The sequence below is a fragment of the Psittacula echo genome, assembly GCF_963264785.1.
Source record: "Psittacula echo genome assembly, chromosome: 2".
Taxonomy (NCBI): Eukaryota; Metazoa; Chordata; class Aves; order Psittaciformes; family Psittacidae; genus Psittacula; species Psittacula echo.
Genome location: NC_137737.1, coordinates 17,082,108 through 17,103,915, shown reverse-complemented (window position 1 = coordinate 17,103,915; position 21,808 = coordinate 17,082,108). Strand labels below are relative to the sequence as shown.

The 21,808-nt window shown below is 47.1% G+C and overlaps 1 protein-coding gene across 1 annotated transcript; it reads left to right on the top strand.

The window, feature by feature from the left end:
* Nucleotides 1-15,782: 15,782 nt before the first annotated feature.
* HOXA3 (homeobox A3) lies at nt 15,783-18,475 on the top strand (the record flags this gene model as incomplete). The annotated part of the gene is made up of 2 exons (XM_080610337.1): nt 15,783-16,254; nt 17,703-18,475. The coding sequence occupies 2 exons, from the start codon at nt 15,783-15,785 to the stop codon at nt 18,473-18,475; spliced, it is 1,245 nt and encodes a 414-aa protein (XP_080466463.1).
* Nucleotides 18,476-21,808: the final 3,333 nt, after the last annotated feature.

Below are 21,808 nucleotides of genomic sequence, written 5' to 3'. Positions count from 1 at the left end.
GTCTCCAAACCTGACCAAGGAGCAGGCCTGAAAAATGTGCTTCCACTCTCATATTGATGTTTATTAAAGCTTGAATTGCCAGCTGCCTCCTTATAGAGGGAGAAAAATATAGTTGTGAGGTAACTACTACCTGCAAGCATGTAACACTTCATTTTGTTTATTGCTCGAGAATCTCTCAATATATTAATAGCCAAAATTAGGACAACTGAGCAAAATTCCTGCTGAAACATATTAACTGGCGATGCAGAATTTCTTTAGTGTGCAGTCTATGTGTATAAACCTGGTTTGCTCCCATTGTAAAGAGAAATGAAATCACGCTGCAAATAGCAATTTTAGAGAGAATCATTAATCACCTCCTACAATAAATACTTCTTTGTAATTCAACAGCGGTTCTGAAAGGCATTCTCTTGGAAAAGTCTGTGAAGATGCAAAGGATTTTCCTGGAGAAAAAAAAAAAAAAAAAAAAAAAACCAAACCAAAACAAAAAAAGTGGTCATGTGTAAAGACACAGCATCTTGGCTGTCTGCTAAAAAATGTACACTCTCTTGCTGGAGATTGAACCGCGGACTGCAAAATACCCCACGGCAGATTATCATCGTTTAAGGTAAATTTTCCTCTTTCCCCCTCTTCCCCCTCTGCCTGCGCTGGGAGCGGGAGCTGCTCCCGGGCTGGGAGCCCTGTGTTCCCAGTCCCATAGCGCCTGTCTTTACAATAACTTCCAAAATTACATCGTCCAGTTTAAATTCTCGCATTGTGCTCCCTTTGCTAAGGCAACCGGGAGTTCACCGAGAGGACAAATTTTCTATCCCATTAATTGTTTTTTTTAGAGAAGCAGACTGACCCTTCAAACCCTTGACCTTTAAAGACAGTATTCTTTTTAATCCGGCACTTGGACCTAAATGTCTCCTCGCCTCCCTCTCTCTCTCCCGCTCTCCCGGTGTCTCTTACACACGGATTTATCTGCCCTAAGGCGAGCGCGGCCCAAAACGCTGGAAGTGGAAGTTTGTCAATCTTTCAAAGAAAGACCAAATTATCTCGAAGTCAATTCGGGAGCCGCAGGGAACGGCAAGCCGGTAACCCCGGTACCCACTTCTCCTCCCTAACCCCCTTCCCCCCTCCCGCCCCCCAAAACATGCTCCTTCTCCAAGATCCTACTCCCTGCTTTTCCTGCAAGATCTTGCTATACCTGGTTTCTTATTACACAGGGAACTCAGCTGTGAGAAGCGCCTTGTGGGATTTAACAGCAGCTAGAGCCATCCTGCATTGGAGGATTACGCAATGCTGGGGCTTTTTTTTTCTTTTTCCTTTTTTTCTTTTTTCTTACTTTTTTTTTCTTCCCCCCCCAGGGTGCTTGCCTTCCCTTGGCCTTCTTGCCCAGTGTTTGTAAACGAGGAAGGGGTGGGGGGAGCTCTCACACAAGCAGACGTCTTGACAGGCATGCCATGAAACTCCAGCCACTTCCGTGTCCCCCCTTGCCCCGCGTTGGTGCCCGAATCGTGCAGCCCCGGGACCACACGCCGTTCCCACACCTCCGCCGGAGCCGGGCGGGCGGCGCGGCCCCTGGAGCCCCGCACACTGTGAGGGTTCTCCCCAGGTGCGGAGGCTCCCGGCCTGGCCGTGCCTTGACGTGTGGGGTGGGGGTCACCACGGGGCCGTTCCCTCGGGCATCCGGGTCCGGCCCACGCGGGTCCCGGTGGGGTCGGGGCTCTCCCCGTAGGCAGGGAAAACTCCGTAGCTGCTTCCGAAGGCCCCACGTAGCCCCTCCGGCTCCGCCTGGGCCCGCGGGCGGGCCGACCTAACCAGAGGAGGGCAGCCCCTGGTGCTCTCTGCCAGCAGCGTTTACAGCCCCAGGTCCTGCAGACAGTAAAGATCTGGGCTGAACTGGCTAATTTGGGATACACAAAGGGAGTGCAAACCTGCCCCATTTCGCTGCACAGAGCGGGACAAACCCATGTTATTAATGCCCAAGCGCTCTCCTTAGAAACTGAGGATCTGTCAAAGCCAGGAAAGATTAGGAAACCCAAGTACAAGGATCCCTGCACTCGCAGATAAAGGTGTTGCGTCTGTTCTGGGGCAGATACTGAAATTTTAATCTTCAGGGTCACGTGACTCATTAAATAATTAATGCAGATAGTCAGGAATGGATCTGTGGCCGTCAGTCCTCACTAGGAGTGATTCTCTCAGAAGTGAAACTCAACTCCTTATTACTGGAGTTTGTTTTTCTTCTTTTTTTTTTTTTTTTCCCTTTTCTTTTCCCTTAAAAAAAAAAAAAAACCCACCTGATTTATCTTGAAAGATTCTAAACTTCTTAAGCAAGCAATAGGGTCTGTGTTGGTAAGTAGGTAGTGTGTATTTCTAGCTTGATGACTTTAATTGTTTGTGCTTGCTTTGTCTGCTGAGCATTTGCTTAACAAGTTTAATATCTAGAAATGTTAAATCTTTGGTTTAGCTGCCTTGCGGTCACATTACGGCTTTTGGTGATTAAGCGTTACCGAGGCAAACACATTTGATAATGTTCTAATTCACAGTGTGGAAGGCTGGGTGCCACGGTGCAGGAGGACCTGCTTTGTTCAATTTTCCTGGCGTTAATAAATCACCGGCTCCTAGTGGAGGGCCAAAAAAGCAATGGAAAGGCAGTGAGCATTGTACAGGAAAAGTCATGGGCGAATTTCTCTATGACTCATTAGTCTGAACGATTTATGTACGGGTTTAAAGTGCCGCAATGAATATTAGAGTTTGGGATAACAACAAATTAAAAAAAAAAAAAAAAAAAAAGGAAAAAGCGTCATAGCGTTTGTAAAGTGCTTTACTGCTACTTAGCAACTCTCTCAAGGAGCAGCATAGTTTAAAGGGCTGTGGCGCTGTAAAATATGGTAGCGTGACTTCCTCGCTCCAAAATAAATAACAGAAAGTCGCTGGCATCACTTTGAGGTACACGCTCCATCTTTAACATGAGTGGGGCAACCCAGTCACAACACGCTTGATCGATGGTTATTGCCGTTTGTAACATGCCTATTGATTAGGGATCAAAACTGCTAAGGTATGAGCCTAAACATAAAATGCCAGGGGTATCCTTCTGTGCCGGAGCCCAGTGGGGAGGAAGGTAGAGCTCAGAACAACCCTGGGTAGCACCGCTAGGGCTCTGAGATCACAGATTGAACTTGCCATTTTCTTTTGTGTTTGCCAGTAGATTTTAACAGTCAGCGCTCTCAAATTTACGAGAAGGCAATGAACAGCTTAGTAGGCTATTATGGCATGATTTTATGTAGACTGGAGTTCAACACCAGATTTAAAATTATTAGCGTAATTATGGAACTACTAAATTACCAAAGCAAAATCTCTGCTCGAAAAGTTCTCCCAAGACAGAGTTAATAATTTCAAGGCTCAGATGACACCCTTCCGCAAGAGCGGCGTTATTAAATTATTAGCATTTACATTTACTGACAATTTTAAGATGCGTTAGGCGGCTTTTATTAGGGAGAATTAATACGGAGGGGACATTATTATATCTGACAAATTCCGATGTAAACGTAATTCAGTAAGTGGCATGCGAATAATCTGACTATTGTCTTTTTGGATTGTGCAATATTATTTATTTTAGGGGAAGCGAAGCCTCCACTTTTTTCCCTCTTTCAATTGTTTTCAGTCTGTCAAAAAAAAAAGAAAAAAAAAAGGAGGGGGGGGCTTTGGGCCCGATCCTGCCTCAGTGAGGAAATTTTTTTAATTTTTAGACTTTTCTTGGTGGTGGCAGGATCGGGCCCTGCTAACCGTTTGAATAAAAGCCCAACCACAGTACGCCCCGCATTTAAACTGGAACACTTTCCGCGTTTTATTCAGCAGAGATGAACGCCACGACTTGTGTTTAATGTCTGTTCTTGATTAAATGATCCTAAACAAAGGTTTCCCAGAGGAAAATAAAGCAGACATTCATGTAACAAGAGTTTGGAATGACAATATTTCCAAACACTTGGAGACAGAAGGCATAGCTGTCTACGGGGAGGGAAGGGAAAAAAAAAAAAAAAAAAAAAAAAGGAAAAAAACCCCCATCAGCACGCTTTTATTTCTCAGCTCCCCGTGCTCCTCACCCGGGTGGGAACCCACTTAAGCTCCGCGCCAGGAGCCTACTCCTGTTCCTCCATCCCTGACTGCTCCGCTCTGCAGCTCTCCCAGCGTACCCGGCAAAGCATGTATTGCTTATGAAGGAGCAAAACACCTCCCCCTGCACTCCCCGGTAAGGCACTGTTTGTTGCTTGTTTACAGGGAGCCCCGAAAAACAGCCGCTGGGCTGGGGAGGTGGAAACCGGGAGCGCTCCCGCGCAGTTCCGCGCAGCTGGAGGAGGTAAGAGCCGGGAAGCGGCCGGGCTCTGCTTTTGCGCCGATCGCAGCTGTAAGCAAGCCATTTGCCCGGTACCTGCATGCAGAACAAGCCTGTTTGAATGAGATTTTGTTGTTGTTGTCGTGATAAATATTTAACCTAGCTGGATTTTTTTTTTCCTTTTCTCTGGATTGGCTCTATTCATCTGAGGGTGGTGAATGCGCGTGTCTGGGCAGACAAAGAAGCGTATGGGACCTGAGTGATCGCCATCCTTATAAAGGCATTGGGGGACAGGAAGGATGCAAAGTCATTTGAAGAGCGAAAGAGGTTGAGAATTTCTTTGTACATTCTTAACTCCTTCCCAAATCAAAAGGCGTAACGCGAGGGAAAGCGGGCTGGAGCCATATCTGTTCTGAGTGCCTCGTCGCGGCATGTCTGTTTGCCTCCTTCTCGAAGGGCTTCGCAGCCAGTCCTGCAAACGTGGGGAGTGCATGTGGGGATATTAGAAAACCTGATTTTCTGTCGGAGTGCATGCACCAGAATAAGTTTCGTTAATTCGCCTGGCCTGGCCTGCTTTGCACCGGGCGGAGATTGGTGTTTGGTGGTTCAGAGCTGCTGAAGTCCTTCACATGTGCTGGGTTCTTAGGCAGGAAAAAAGCAATGCTTTTCATAGTGACAATTTTCTTGTGCCGGCTGCCGAGAGGGGAGGATTACACAGAATTAGCTCAAATTCCTGGTAGATTTACCTACTTATTCTTGGATGCTGATGTACAATTAGTATATTTTACTACCTTTTAAAAGCGGTCATAAATTACGGGACTACAAGGGTTCTTTGTGTTGACTTAATGGGCTGCTTAAATCTTTACTACAAAAAGGCTCTGCAAATGTCTATTCACACTTCTGTTAGGAAATAAAAAGCGAAAATACGGCAAGAAGGAACCTTCCACCGGTGGCATGTACCCGCAGCATTGCCTGCAGATATATTTGGGATTCCTTAATGGACCCAAGACTGGCAGACTCATCTGATTCTGAGCAGAACTTCTCTCATAAGCGCAGTCGATAGCTCTGTTCTTTTTATCTGCTTGGAAATGATCAAAGACCAACTTTATCAGATGCACAGATGTAGGTAAACAGCTCTGCATCCCAGCAGATTTCAAATCTGTCGAGGAAGCGAGGAAGTAAATACTTAGATAGTACAGTGATTCCTATTTCACCTCCACATGGGACTGTTAGGCTTACTTCTTAACAACTGGCACGAAAGTAAACTTGAAAGACAGTAAAAACTCTAAATCGAATGATATTGAAGGTAACTTTGAATAGCATTAATGGTAAAAGTGGCTATTAATGCCAGAGCTGGCACAAAGGGTCTCTCTTAATGAAAGCACGTTATGAACTCAGATCTGTTTGTCGTTACTGAGCGTGGAATTTCAGCTCAGCTCGAAACCATGTGTATAAAGCACAGAAAAAATCAGTAGCAGACCTACTGACAAACTCCACTTCTTTTTTTTTTTTTTTTTTTTTCCTGCTAGAAACCATGCTGCAGGTCTCCGAATCATCGAGGTAATAAAACACAATGTTGAATGTCCAGGAACAGGAACAAAGCAATATATGGGATGGCAGGGGAATTCTAGCGCCTGCAACTCACAAGATCATTTGATTTTGTATTTGCAAACTCGTAATCGCGATACTAGAGCAAAGAAAGCTTTCTCCAAAATCGGCGGAAGAGAATAATTTTCAGCTGCCATCCAGGACAGCATAAAGTTAGGCAGACTCCCCCTTCCGCCCTCCCAAAGCACACCCTGTGGAAGGTATTCACACGTCAAGAAGTTACTTTTCCTAAGAATTAATTAGTTTTCCCACTACATGCACGAAGTTAATTGTTAAACAGTAGTTTTAGGATTAACTTGGCCATTAATACTAATAAAGATGTTCATAGAAACAGGGTTTTGAAGCCAATAGCCACAGCTAGCGTTAAGGCATTTAAGCTGACTTATGATTGTGATTTATTGCTTTTGTAGTTTCTATTTGCTCAGGACTGTAACTTCTAAGGCCATCTTTCTACTTTTGACGCAAAGCAGTCGATAACTTTTCTACAACAGCTCCAAGAAAGACTCGCTCTGCTTTTTTCAACATCTGCTTCGTTCCCCATTATTTCCAGTTTCATTGTTGCGGAAGAACTTCTCTGTGTGTTTCTTTTATGGAATCTAAGCGCACAGTATTTAAAAGTGCTGTGAGTCCATCTCGAGTAAATATCAGCCTTGGTTTACATTAAGTACAAGAGCTGTGGAGGTCCCAGTTGTGCTGATAGCTACAGACTTGGGCATGCTGTGTGTATCAAATGCTCTCTCTTTTTCAAAGGTCTATAAAGGTTTTAGTCCAGTTCTTAGTGAGGGATAATAGATGTGTACCCTGCTACTAGTTTAGTCATTTCCTTATGAAAAATTGCAAATCCTTCCTTCGCTGTAATGTCATGCTGACTTTGCTGCAGTGTCCACTACTACACATTGTTACTGATGGGTTTAAATTCCAGTGGCCCACTTTTACTAGTCAAGCGGGAGTGCCCAAGGTTTGCTCATAACACTAAAAATCACCTTTAAAAAGAAAACTTCCACTCTTCAGTGAAGTGCAGGTGAAACAGTAAGAGGGGGTATGCAGTTAGCTGGAAGTTTTCTTTGGGTTCATGGGGGAAGGTGGGAAGATTTAGACAAGGGTATATTCATCACGATGCAAAACGCTGGAGTCACAGAACTGGACCAGGAACAAGTTAAAAGCGTGAATTATCTGATTTTCTTCGACTCCTTCCAGAAAAGTTATGTGAGTTGAGGGTTTCTTCTGTTTGTTTAGCTTATTGTGTCAATAGCACAAGTTAAACAGTCCTACAGGGAAGATGTGGTGTGTTTGCACACAGGCGAAGCTGCCTGGCTCGAGGGCCGCATGCAACTTCGCTCTTCTCTTTTTTTTTTTTCTTAATTTTTTACCCCTTAGGCAGAGAGATCCCTTCCCCAATTTTTTTTTCATCGTTAGAAACCTATAATTTTGTGCATCACTCAAACTAGCTGTATAGGAAATGCGTAAGCACAGGTTTAACAGCAAGGTCCCAAAAGGTTTTGCGAAATTCAAAGCCACGCCAGTGAAGGAAAGTGTATTCTTCATAGTGTGTTACAAGGACAAATATCAACTAGCCTCTTAGAAGAGACTCTTTTGGGCCTTTGTCAGGTAATTATAGGTCTTTTTACTTTCTACAGGAGCCCTGATGTAGTGTGTGGGAGTTGAGCAAGCCCTCTACAATGGCAGGGCTGAGGTGATTGGGAGTGGGGGGAAGGCTGGTAATCGTCCCACTTAGAAAGGGGCTGGAAATAATAGTATTAGGATTTGGGCTTTCTTCGGGGGTTGCAGCGGATACGCGACGTGGAACAGAGCGGCGGGCCTGGGAAGCAAATGCCGGTTAATTAGGCTAAGTATCAGTGCAGCGTAACCCCATATTATATGAAAATTTTCTCTTACCTTCCAATGGGCTTTGTGCAAAGAAATATTGATGTGGGAGGAAAAAGAACCAAACCGCTCTTCCCCCCCTCCCAGTCATCAGCGTGTCTTGGATTTTTTTTTTTTTTTTTTTTCTCCTCCCTTAAAAACTCTCCTTTAACACATTGGGTTAAGGCTTTAGAAAGCAAAGGCTCGCCCTAAGAAACCCTGTTCCTTCAATGATTCCCTATTTCAAATAAAAGGATTTAAGTTGACGTATGACCACGTGAGCACATAATACAGCGCATTATTGTGGCATTTGGAGTGGAGACCCGGTCTGGCTCCGTCTGCGTTTACGCTTTTCCAGTTTCTGTTCAGAGCAAGCACTGCTTTCTATTATTCCTTTTTTTTTTTTTTTTTTTTTTTCCCTTTCCTCCTGCCCCCATCACCGTCCCCGCAAGAGCTGGCCGTTTTACTGACAGCTTTCGTTCCTTATGGAAAGGTTGTTGTCGAGCCGAGAGGACGAAATGCTTCGTTAGAAAGGATGGATTTTATTTTAAGGTATTTCCGTTGATTGTTCATTTCTGTGGTGAGTTATGGCTGTTCGAGGCAAAGGTCAGTGGAGGAGGCTGGAGGGAGTGCGTGTGTGTGTGTGCGTGCGGGTGTGTGGGCACCCGGAGCCGGGCTGCTTCCCTCTTTGTTTCAATTTGCTGCGGTAAATATTCAACTCTCCCCTCACAGGGAGCAGAGCAGGGAGAGTTTGCGGCTTTATTTATTTTTCTCCATAGAGATCCCACACTGCTGTTGATGCCCAGCTGCCTCCACTCCAGCCCCTCCATTGCCATCTTATCATTATTTATGACCTGCTAGAGATGGGAAGCCTCTTTTATTGTCGTGTTTGGATGTTTCCCCCTGCTTTAATTTTATTTTACTACTTTATTATTTTATTTGTGTGTTTGTTTATGTATTTATGCACTTGGGGAAGTGGGAGAACACGACTGGGGGAGTGCTCCTCGGTCGGGGTCGTGCTCGAGTGTGGTGGCGGTTGTTGTTTTATGGGGATTTATTCGGCCGCTGCCGCTCCGTAAATCGATGACTGTGTGATCACGCTGCCATTTTATTTATGATGCTTTGGTGGTACTTCTTTTACCGTTTGCGGAGGGCTGCATGGGTGCTCAGCTCTGGGGCAAAGCTTCCCTTTTCCAAACGAGCCGAGGGGGCTTCTCGTTTTTTCTCCTCTGTGAGAAGGAGCTGAATCAAGAGCCATTCATGGCTTCTAACAATAAATCAGCTTCGGAAATGTGGGGTTCTTTTTTCCTCTCTCTCTGAACGGGAATCTGGAAAGAGAGAATAAAAAGGGGAGGAGTGGAAATCATCTTCTAGGAGAATATATGCTAGTCCTAATTTCACATCCATGTCGTCGTTTACATAAATATAGATATATCCATAAATATGGATAAAAGAGTTAAGTATTTGCATACACTTATAAATAAGTGTGTGTAGCTATATATAAAGAATGCACTCTAAATTTCGAAAATTTGAGAGTAGTTGACTAGCCAAGGAGGGCAAAATGCTACAGAAAAAAAGACATTTCCCCCTTGTGTCCCAGCTTGGGGAAAGTCGGAGCGCTGGGGTTCGCTTTCCTCCAGGTCGCTCCGCGTCTCCCACGCATTCCTGCTGCAGCGTTTGGTACCCAGTCACTAGGTGCTTGTAATTACTCATCTTTAGAGGGTCAAAAAGAGAGGGAGAGGGGAAGGAAAGAGAACTATGATAAAAAACTCCGCTGAAAACAAAACAAAATAAAAGGTTATATCCACCCGGAGCTATTAGCGGCTGTTTTGCAGAGACCTGTTTGGCCTGGTTTCTTGCTTTCCTGCTCTTTAAGCCTCTCTCAGAGCAGAACTGACCCAAAGAAATGCTTTTTCCCCTTCTCACCATACTGAAGCACGTTGTACTTTCTCAGACCAGGCGTCCCTCTTCAGGGAGGGAAGGAGAGCTATTTCGCTCCCAGTTGTGTGTCTAAAAGCCAAGGTTGGCTTTGCCGGGTTTTGAAATGGGCCAAAACGCGCCTCAAAAACAAAGTGCAAGCTTTAATTGCAGCTCAATTACTTGGCAGCGTTTCTTCTGATTTATGACCCAGTTCGGATGCATATTGACCCAGTTAAAACACTCATAAATTATACAGTTCTGCTCTAGAGCAAGAGAAAGCAAGAAGAGTTTTGGAGGAGAGAGGGATTTCAGGGAGTTGTGTAAATAAACTCAGCCTTCTAAGCAAATAGCAAAGAGCGCGTTACCATTCTTCAGCGTTAGGGAATAGAAACAATAATTCTGAATAACCACGGCTTGCTTCGATAGTCCAGACCCTCTCTAAGGCAGCTAATATCATCTCCTAACTCTCTCACTACTTGGACAGGCACCACTTCTAGAATTGGTTCTCTTTTTCAGAACCTCCCTACGTTGCTATTTCATCACGAGAGATCCCCCCCAAATCAGTCTTGAATTATGGTGCTCCCTGCTTCCATTTCGGAGCATCCAAGGACAAAGCCCTTTACAGGCATTATTTTATTCGGAAACTAAACGTAATTCTATTAAAAGGGAGGGGGGAAGAGGGGAAGGGAAGTCACGCAGAGTGGAACCCTTTGGGAAGAAAAAGCAGCCAATTTTTGACCTGGGAATCGGCCCCAAATGATGCTAGTCCTTCCCCGTGCTGAATCCTATGGCTTTCCGCGGAATGAAGCAGAAAGAAAATATTCGGCCTCTGGGAGTGAAAGACAGATAAAAGCAGCGGGCTCTGCGCGTTGGGACACTTATCCCAACATCATAGGAGACATAAAAAAAAAAAATAAAATCATCTTCTCATGCTTAAAATGATCTCTTTGGGGAGAGAGGGGGCGTGAGGAAACGGGGTTAATAGGCGAAATCTCGCAAAATACTCTTTGCAGGCAGTAAGACGAATGGAGGAAACACTTCAGTATTCCTACGCACCACTTTGGTTCTCACGATTAAAGTCCCTTGCAAATCCCTTCAGTTTTAGAAAGACCCCCTCCTCCCCACCTCCCTTTCCCCTTTCTTAAATACAGACATGTAGTCACTGTATCCCGCTGGAGTCGGCTCCCAAGTTTAAACACGCTCCCAGGAAAAGCTGGCCCAGGCTCTCTTCAGGCTCCCCACACCGACTGGTCCCCGGCGGCCGCAGGTTCCCGCAGTCCCCGGCTCGCTTTCCCTCTCCAAATCCTCCTTTCCAGCCCGGGGGCTCCGTCGGGGCGCAAATCTGCCGCTCGCTATGTCGGGCAAGTGGGCGAATGGCCGATCAGCAGTTTCAGAAGAAAGTGTGGGGTTGATTATTGACTAAAAAGACTTTTTTTTTTTTCTTCCGATGAAACATTCAAGGGGTTGTTTGAAGCAAAACGCATACGCGGGATTTCTGCCTCTCCTCCTACGCTCCCTGCTTCCCCTTTCATGTGGTGCCTTCTCACTTATGCCATAAGGAGCAAGTGTTTTCTGTTTTAGTGCTCTGTTTACAGCTTTGGTGCATGAAGTCATAAATCTTGCATAGCCATAAATGACAAAAACCATTGGTATGCGTAAGAGGCCACCCCAGCCTTATAGTGCTTTCTATTTCTCGCTTCCCTCTCGCTTTGTTTGTGCTTTAAGATGACGCCAGGCTCCCTCGCGCTTTAACCGCACTACTTATATTTGTAATGCCTTAATTAACGAAGTAACGTCAAATTTACACCTAGGCATTATTCGGAGCCTCAGCTGAATGCACGAAGCCCACAGTCCTGCTCCCGCCCGCCAGAGGGGCAGGGGCTGCAACTTTAAGTTCTTGTTTGCACGGTGGCTGCCGTGATTCTGTTGCAGCGAAAAAAGCGGGGGGTGAACACCACCACCTCAAAAACTCAGGGCGCTGGAGGAATTGCTGAGCGCCCTTCCCAGCTCTGCCGATGAGCGGGAGTGAATCTGCTCGGCGCCGGGCCCGCGTCCACGCGGGACTGCCCCTCACGGGTCCCCACGGCGGGCTGCGGGCACCCCGATCTCCTGTGCAGCACATGTGTGTGTATGTGTGTGTGAGCGCCTCTGTGCCGGTTCCGGGAGCTGGGGATATTGGGGGGGGTGTCGAGGGGTGTTTGTGTGTACATCTGTGTGTCTGTGCGCTCACGCATGCATGAGTTAATAATTAGTAACTCTAATGATTTCCAGCGTGGCTCTGAAAGCATTGCCCAGAGCAGGGATCCTGGTGGGCTTCGGTTTGCTCTCCCAACACAGCCCCGGCTCTCCGGCCTTTGGTCCTCTCCCCGGGACTCAGCCGGGGCTTTGCGGGGCTCCCGGAGGCGTGGAGCGGCAGAGGGGCTATTCCGCAGACGCTCCCCAAGCCCACCGGTAAGAGGGACAAACCCAAGCTCCCCCTCGGCAGCACCCCCGGAGCCTGGTGAAAGCGAACGACCCTTTGTGAGAGCCGTTTGTCTTCATTAGCATAATTTTCCTGGACTTCGGTGACGCCCGGGTGCGGGGGGGTCGCACTCCTTCAGTGCTGCGCTCCTCCGCTCCCTCCCCAGCCCCCACCCTGCCCCAGGCTTCCCCAGGCTGCCGCCTTTCTTTCTTCCTTCTTTTTTTTTTTTTCCTTTCTCCTTTTTACCTATTTTTTTTTTACCCACTCCACTCCCCCCACACCACCCTTTCTCCTTCCCTCTCTCTCCTTCCCTTCCCAGAGAAGCCCTGGGAAACAACCCCATCCTCTGTGCCCCGCACACGGGAATCCCGGCACGCCGGGGACCGGCTCGGGGCAGGGTGGGGAGCCTGGAGCAGGAGGGGAGCAGGAGGGGATCAAGGGAGGCCGGTGTCTGGAGGAACCGTCCCCATCCCGTGCGGGGCAGGCCGGGGGGTGCCGGGTGCGGAGGAACTGAGCCGGTGCCCAACCCGCGGCCGCAGGGACCGGGCCGGGGCAGGCACCGCCTGCTCCTGGGGTCGTGTCGGCTCCAAAAAATTTGAAAGGAAAAAAAAAAAAAGAGAGAGAGGGAGAGGGAGAGAGCGAGCATGCTGGCTTCCGCCTCAGTCGTCAGAAGTTAAGGTAAGCAGGCCACAAATACGCTGCTATCAGTCGTGAATGGCGGAGTTTATGTCCCAGTGATTTATGACCGTAGACTTAAATGTCGGTTCAAGAAGAGTTCACAAGCTGGGGCTTCCTTCCAGGCAGTGACTGATACCCTTACACTTCGTGTTCAGGCAGCTTTCTCTCCTGTCTTCCCCCCCTGCCCCCCCCCCCCCTTTCCTTCTCTCAACTTTGTCTTTATCTTTCAGGAAATCTTTCAGGGGGGCTGCCTGGTTTTTTGTCCTAGAGTCAGAGTTTGGGGCTCGGCTGGGGGTTACAGGGCAAAGATGTAGTGTGCTTGGGAAGGGGGGAGGTGGAGGGAAGGAGATGGGTAGGGAATAGCTTAAGCGGGGAGCGGGGGAAACGGGGGGGACTTGCGTCCCCCAAGCAGCTTTCATCTGCTGTCTCCGGGCGGAGCGTGGGGGGAGAGAAGTTGGTGAAGGGCCGAGAGGTGTATTGCACAAATAGAGATGGAGCTGATCAACTGGGCCCTGCAAAAATTGGGGGGCCCTATGTGTTTGTGAAACTCGGCCTTTTGTCTCCGAGGGGAGAGGAGAGCTCTTCCCATTCCGGGCACCGGCTGAGGTGACAGACCTCCCCCCCAGCCCCCCTTCTCCCGTTAGGGCGCTGTTATTACAGTGATTCTTGTCGCTCTTAATCCCGCTATTCCCGCTTTCGCCAGGAATGGCCGGGCGCTCCTCAGGTTACCCCGCTCCTCCAGAACTTTGTAGGAAGTGATTAACTTGGCGAAGCCAAAGGCGGTAGCTGATGATTTTTTTATTGCTTTTTTTTCTCCTCTTGCTGGCAGGCTGCCGAAGCCTCAATAATATTTTTGCCTTCGGAGCAAGGTTGCCCATTGTCTGCGGGCAGGAGGCTGCGGGAGCAGCGCTTCCCGCATCCCGGCTCAGCGTTGCCTGCCCTGCCTGTGCTGGCAGACTTCCCAGCGGGCAGGGGAGACGAAATATTTGATGTCGCGACCATGAAAGGCAGGTGCCTTTGTAAAATCGCTGCTGGCTCATTATTTCCTCTTTCTCCTCTAGTAGTGGTGTCTATATTCTCTCTTTCAAAGGAATTGAGAAAAATCACACCAGGCCTCGATAGCATCGGGAAGGAGAGGAGCTGGAAATTGAGTGGGGTCTTCAGATCTCCATTGCCTTATTAGCTTAATAGCATCCAAAGAGCTTGATTAGTGCAGTGACAAGGTAGCCGCCCTGCTGTAGGTGTGTTACCTTCGCTTTGTTACGATCTAACAAAGAGAATACTGTTTTCTAAGAACTTGTATAACTTGAAAGGCGTAGAATGAGCTCGTTTGGTGCATGTGTTGTGTAAGGTTTTTCGCCCCTAAGCATTTGTCCTCGTTAGATGTTTGGGGGAAAAGTATCCAGCTGGTTAAGTACAGGGAAAGTGGCAAAAGAAACGTGAGCTCTTCTGATCCGAAAAGACGTGGTTGTTTGTCAGCAAGGAGGTGGGGGGGGGGGGGGGGGGGCCGGTAAGGAACACACTTTGATTTCTGAGAACAACGTGAGAGCATGTGGAAAGAGCTCCTAGATCGGAGACTAAGCACAGGTCTCCTCTCTCATGAATGCAGGAGATTCTTTAACTGGTTGTTTTCAGGCAGGTGACCTGTAGATTTTAACCTGGTGGGGGAAAAAAATAAATAAATCCATAAAGAAAGAAGGACGGGGGACAAAAGAGGAGGGGGACGAAACGGATTCGCCCAGGCAGGAAAAGCATTCTCTGGGTTTGTGTCCACCCTCTCCCCAGCAAAGTGACCCTCATACATCAAATTACATAGCAGTTTCCAAGACAGAACCTATTATCGCTAAGTTGGAAGGAAAGTTCAAGCCGTGGTCATGGAGATGAACGCTGGTTTTTCAGGTTCCTGGTGTGTTTTTTTCCCCCAATCCATCATGTTTTAACAGGTAGGACCTGGCTGATTTCACGAAAAGTTAGTCTCTTGAAAATAACCGTTGAAAACAAAACCCCAAACCAACTGCGGCCCGAGCGCCCAACCTGCCCTGCTGGCCTGGCCGAGGGAGCTTTGCCCTGTTCTGGGTGCAGCTGGGGCTCCGGCCCCACTCGCTGGTGGGAGGCAGGCGGGCAGCTGCGCGGGGCGGCCCCAGCCGTGCTCCGGGGCCGGCCTGGAGCCGTCCCTGCCAGGGTGCGCGACCTGGGCGGCTCGGGGTGGGGTGCAAGCGCAGAGGGGAGAAGGCGCTGGCTTTGTTTATTTTCCCATCGAGCATTTCATAGACAAGCCGAAATCCGTCACTTGGGATCGGGGTGTTTAAATATCCCTGGCTAGTAAACCTTTCCACCCTGCTCCTGCCTCTTGGCACATGTAGATAGGAACAAGCCCGTGTATTTCTTTGAAGTTGTATGGAGAGCCATAACCTGGAGAGAAAATAAAACAATCCCGGTTACAGGAGAGAGTTTGATCCTAGAACTGGAATGAAGGAACAGCCCAGCCCCTTTGCATTACCGGTTCCTCGATCACCTCTACCTCAGAGACTGGTACTAAAACAGCCTCTCAGTGATAAACGATCAACCCCTTTGCACTGTTTCTTAAGAAGAAAGTAAAAACCCTAGAAAGCCCCTATCCCGGTGCAGCAAAGCACATATTTGTAGCTGCCAGTAAATCCAGGCAGCTTTTATATCGAAATGCTCTGCGCCTGAGGCCAAGTCATGCTGCTAAATATTGCTGACCACTTTTTCTTTTATGGCTTTCATGTCACTTAGCTATTGAAAGTAAGATGGATTTGTACCATTTCTTCACCCTGCTCTGCTCTCCCCACACCCCAGGTCTGCCCGGAGAGGCCATTGGAGGAAGAGTGCCACGTGACAGAGGGGTGCCAATGTTATTCTCCGAGGGTGTCAAGACCCTGTCAGTTTGTGAAATAAATATTGGGAAACAACGAAATGCAAAAAGCGACCTACTACGACAGCTCTGCAATCTATGGTGCCTACCCCTACCAAGGAGCAAATGGTTTCACTTATAATGCGAGTCAGCAGCAATATCCTCCATCTTCATCACTTGTGGAAACTGAGTACCACCGCCCCGCGTGCTCCCTCCAGTCCCCCGGCAGCTCTGTGTCCCACCACAAGGCCAATGATATCAGTGAGAGTTGCATGAGGACCCTTCCCAGCCAGCCTCTCCAGACCCCTGGCCTCGTCGACCCACAGGCCCCACCGCAGCCAGCTCCAGCCCAGCAGGCACAGCCTCCACCTCCATCCTCCGCCTCACCATCTCAAAATGCCAGCAGCAACTCTGCCCCAGCCAACCCCACGAAGAGTGCAGCTCTTAACTCGCCCACTATGTCCAAACAGATATTCCCATGGATGAAAGAGTCTCGGCAAAACACAAAGCAGAAAAACAGCAGTTCCAGTTCAGGTATGAAACATGCTCTCCCCCTTTCCCTGGGTACCCCTGGGCTGGCCATCCATCCAGCGGGGAGGAGGGCAGCCCTGCTCACCTTTGCTTCAGGGAGGGAAAGGAGGAAGCATTTTTCCTCTCCAAGCTGACCCCCTCAAGCCTTTGGAAAGGGATTGCCACCACTCTCAAGGGGAGCTCAGTGAGCAAACCACTCCCTGCAAAGCTTTGCCAACTTTGCAGGATGGGTCTGAAGTGATTTTGTTTCCTATGGCTAAGCCACTTGTGCCTTTCTGCATCTATCACATTTCTTATGTAATCCCCCCTCTAGTAAATCATCTCAGTGTGGAACAGCCCAGGCCTTAAGCCAGAGGCCTGTCCCAGGTACTTTGTTGGCATGGTGCTCTTAGATTAATAAGACAGTGACCTATCTCTGCTGAAGTGTAACAGGAATAAAATAGCTCATCATCACATGCAGGCAGGATCAATGCCCTGCACGCAGTCAGAACCTCTTCCTATTTTAACAAGCTGATTGGCAAAGTTACAAGCCTGGTAAACAAAAATCATTCCAGAATGCCATGAACTTCAGCCCATAAAATGTTATTTGAGGGATGGAAGTATATATTAACACTTTTATTACTTGAGGAAACCCAAATCGATAACACCAGTGATAGCTCCAATGCCTAAGAGTTGGACTTATACTAACCTCTTCCTCCCTTTTCCTTAAATGTGCCTTGAAAATAGTGTTCAAAACTTTAGCAAGTATCTTTGCCAGTCTGCTTTTTAAAGCTCTGGCAACAGTGCTGTTTATAACCTTCCATGTCATATATTTGTTTTATTAAAAAGCAGTAACATGTAAACATGTCTGTGTGCCTATATGCAAGCCTAGCCACTGTATGTTCTTTCTATGTATGTTATACTTCCCAATCAATACCATATGTTTATGCTATACGCTAGACATGATAGAAATACTATACTGTAAATTTAATGCTTATATGTTGTAATGTTGTATTGTAGATACCTAGCTTTCAGGCATCTGTGGATGATGTGTATAGATCAGGCTTTTCAGAGAAAGAGGGCAGCAGGTCTTTACAGCAGTGGAGAACAGCTAGTTCTTGAAGACCCTGATCCCACCATGTGAGCAGAGCCATAGGTTCACCTTCAAAGTTACTGAACTCCACTTGTGTTTCCTTAAACTTTTCCTATTCCTTTATGCAAAGCTCAAGATACATTGTAGGCTGCCATTCTTAAAAGTCATATTGTGCTACTAGTGAGGTGAAGGAGGTCTGTTGAGGTTTATAGCTTGGCATGACAGCTCATGCCATAGAGGAGAGTACTCGTTGCATACATGCGCACCTATCTCGTATCCAAGAGCCGGACTCTCCAGGTGCTGGTGTTGTTGGCTGTTGTCTGTGGTTCTTGTGTTGTGGTGTACCGTGCTGATTGTGTTCTTTGTGTGATTTACATAGGTGAGAGTTGTGCTGGTGATAAAAGCCCTCCAGGGCAAGCCTCCTCTAAGCGAGCCCGTACAGCTTACACAAGTGCCCAGCTGGTAGAACTGGAAAAGGAGTTCCACTTCAATAGGTACCTTTGCAGGCCACGAAGGGTAGAGATGGCTAATTTGCTCAATCTCACGGAAAGACAGATCAAAATCTGGTTTCAGAACCGCAGAATGAAATACAAAAAGGATCAAAAGGGCAAGGGCATGATGACCTCTTCAGGAGGACAGTCCCCAAGCAGAAGCCCTGTCCCTCCAGCTGCTGGGGGATATCTAAACTCTATGCATTCTTTAGTAAACAGTGTCCCTTACGAGCCCCAGTCGCCTCCACCATTTAACAAGCCTCATCAAAACACCTATGGCATCCCTGCATCGTATACCGCTCCTCTTAATAATTGCCCACCTCCTCAAAAGAGATACACGGGGACAGCAGCTGTAACACCTGAATATGATACTCATCCTCTTCAAGGCAACGGTTATGGGAATCCACACATACAGGGAAGCCCCGTCTATGTAGGGGGCAACTACGTGGAGACCATGACCAATTCTGGGCCTTCCATCTTTGGTCTAACTCATCTCCCTCATCCTCCTCCCTCTGCCAACATGGATTACAGCGGGGCTGGGCCAATGGCCAACAATCACCACCATGGACCTTGCGATCCGCATCCAACATACACAGACCTTACTGCTCACCATCCTTCTCAGGGAAGAATTCAGGAAGCACCCAAACTTACCCATCTGTAAGAGACAGGAGTCACTAAGTGGAACACCAAGCCCCCAGCTTTTGGAGAGTACTCACCCCTTCCCTTCTCTCTCCTCCTCCTGCCATGTGCCCTCCCCTCCCCTTCTCGTTTCTTTTGTTCGTTTTGGTTGGTTTTGTTTCCTTTGGTAAAAGCGTTTTCTAGTTTATGTGACGTAGCAATATTTGTTGCTTGAATTGCTCTATAGTTTCACTAGTGGATATTTATCTTCTTGAACTGTAGCCTTGTGTCTCACTTTGGGAGTATGCAGAGGCTTTATACTTTACCTTCTACACTTTTATCAAAACAGGGTATATGAACAAATTTTCTATAAAAGGAATTCTTAATGTGAATTTGTTCGTACATGATTGATCCCACGGGGAAGCAATTTTTTTTATTGCACTTCTTTTAAATAGCAAGAAAGACATCAAAAGCTCTTGGACAGGGACTCCCTGGACAATTATTAATACGTGTAAGTCTTTCAATGTGTGTATGCTGGTGAACATTCAGATTTATTTATATTTTTTTTTGCAAACATTGAGTAATCTAAGTGTTTAAAATTTTATTTATCCCCATTTGTTCATATTTATATATATATAAAAAAATCTGTACCCTGAATATTCAGGAGGTATTTACCAGGCCATATGTTAGATGACATATTGGCAAGCATTGGAAATAGCATTTGAAAGGAAACTATAACTCCTTTTATTAAAAATGGTGATAATGATGACGATGCAATAAAATCTGGGTAAAAAGATCACGGTTTGAATATTTTATGCTTGTAACATCCAGCTAGGCGGAAGCGTGTGAAGCTGAAAAGGCTAGATTTGTTTTGAAAGTTATACATTCCTTGCTGCTCACGTTCTGGGGGGGAAAAAGAAAAGGACAAAACAAAAAAATAAAGTTTTTATTCTGAATAATAAAGAGTTAAGAACATGTTCTTCACAGCGCAAAGAAAGGGAGAGCCCTACATGACGTGGGGAGTTGGGAAACTCGTCTGTAAACTCACACGAGGATCCGTTCACCCACCCGAAGGGCTCCACGACGCCTTTTCAGCATTTTATAGGCAGGGAGAAGGATGTTTTTTTCCCTTCTTTTTCCTTTTTTGTTTTTTTTCCTTTTCTTTAGAAAAAAAAAAAAATTTCTTTTTTTTCTCCCTTTCCCAGCGGGGTCCCGCGACCGCCTCCTCCTGCGCCCGCTGCGCGGTGCCCGCCTGGCGCGGAAGGCGGGCGGGCGCTGATCGCCCCCTCCCCGGGGCTCTAGGGAGACCGTCCTCGGGTGCGGCGCGGGGAGCTTCCGCTGGCTCCCCTGCGGGTCTGCCGGCCGGGTGTGTGCATCTGTGAGTGAAGCACAGGGGAACAGAGCTCCGAATAAAGCCCCGCGTGGGTGCTGAAGGGGCGCCGAACCCCGGGCTCGCCTGCTGGGAAGGAAGGGAGCTGGGCGGCAGAGCCCCCCAGCCCTTGAGAGGAAAGGCAGTATGGCAGGGCCCCTGCTAAAGCGAGGTGGATGCCGAGCATCGCTGCCTCTGGACACGGCTCCTTCCACTCCCGCCGCCGTTTTGTCCCTTTTCTTTAAAGCGGATTTTGTTTGTTTGTTTGTTTGATTTCCTTTAAATATATATATATTTAATTATTATTTTTCATTTTATTTTGAGGTGATTTCGTGCTTGCTGAGCCTCCTTCCCTTCCCACCGCAGCCTGAAGCTGTGGGGGAGGGGAGTCTTGTGTTCTCTCTCTTCCCGCGGGGGTGTGCATGCGTGTGGATGTGTGTGCTTGTGTGTGCGTGTGTACGGTGTGTGTGGGAACGCGGTATTACACAAGGACGACTGTCCCGGCCCCAAACGGGCACCCGCGGGGGTCCCCGTTCCGAGTCGGCTCGAGGTGGAAGGCAGAAACTCGCCAGAGTGTGTTTAAATGCGATTTTTTTTCCTTTCATGTGAAATGTCTGTAATATTTAGATTGAAACTTGAAAGATAAATCAAAATGGACCTTAATAGACTAGGTAAAATATACCCCTGCACGTTTATAAAGACATATTCCTATGCTGTGAGATAATAACGCACGCTGTTCACCATCTGTATCTTTTAAAGCACAGAAAAAGATGTCGCCATTTTGGTCTTCTGCTGAAATATTATTAATCTTTGGGCTTTATCTTGCTCCCAGAACCATCCTTGCCTGATGCTGAAGCCTTGTCATGCATCCGTGAATCTATATAGAGCTTTTCTGCATAAATAGATAAAGCATGCTCAGTCAGAGAAAGGGATTGCAAATACATTTATACCGTGCTGTTTATTGTGTATATAGATATGTAACTGTGGAAGGAAAGGTTATGTAGTCTGATATTTTTCATTGAAACCTGATTATTACCCAACACAGACCAATGACTGATTATTGTTTTGCAGGCGAAGGAAGCAACATTTGCAACATTTTTGCAACATTGCAAGACGCTGCTCTTTTCAAATGAGTGCCCGCTATAAAATTCAAGCCGGCCCCCCACCCCTAGGAGCAGTTAGGTTAGATACAACAAAAGGTAACGGTACAGCCGGTGATTCTTACTGTGGGGATCCTTTAACACCACGAAGTAAGTTCAGGAAAATGTCCAAAGAGAAGGAATTTGGCGTTTCGCCCCCCTCCCCACTCCGAAGAAAATTAAATGTAAGCTATTTTGCCCCTTCTTTACAGAAACCATACTCAACCGCTTCCTCAGAGCGTAGAGGTTGCAAATGAGAATTTGTATTTTTGCATTTAAGAGTCGCCCAATTAAAAGATCCCTCTGGAGGCAGCAGTAATCGATTTGCCCAAGAATTTCGAGTCCTCTTTCCAAAGGTTTTTTGTTCCAGGTGGTTTTTGTATTAGACTGACCACAAGAAACAAATGTGCAGAATAGAGACACCCACACAGGTTTTACTCACAAAGCCTGGTTATAGTCCAAACCTCTCTCTCTATTTTTTGTCATTCTGCTGTTAATCCCAATATTTTCCAGAGAGGAAAAAAAGAAAAAATTAAAGAAAAGAAAAAGAAAAGCCCGACCCAGAGGTAGACACTGAGAAGCAAAATAAAACCGGACTTTTCCCACAAGCAGCCAAATCCTCTGCCAGCATATTTTAAAAGCAGCTTTTTTCCTTGTTTACTTGCGTTTCTTGCTCTGCCTCTTTTCTCGGCCACATTTGATCTTGGAAAGAGCAAGAAGCTTTAAATGTGTTCTTAAGGGCCAGTAGCTGTCAAACCTTTTGGCGGCCAAGATTGATCGCGCGCAGACACCACCAGAGCTTTGTTTGGACTAAAAGCAAGAAAATTAAACCCCTTGCATTTTCCAACAGCATCGATATTTGTAAGGC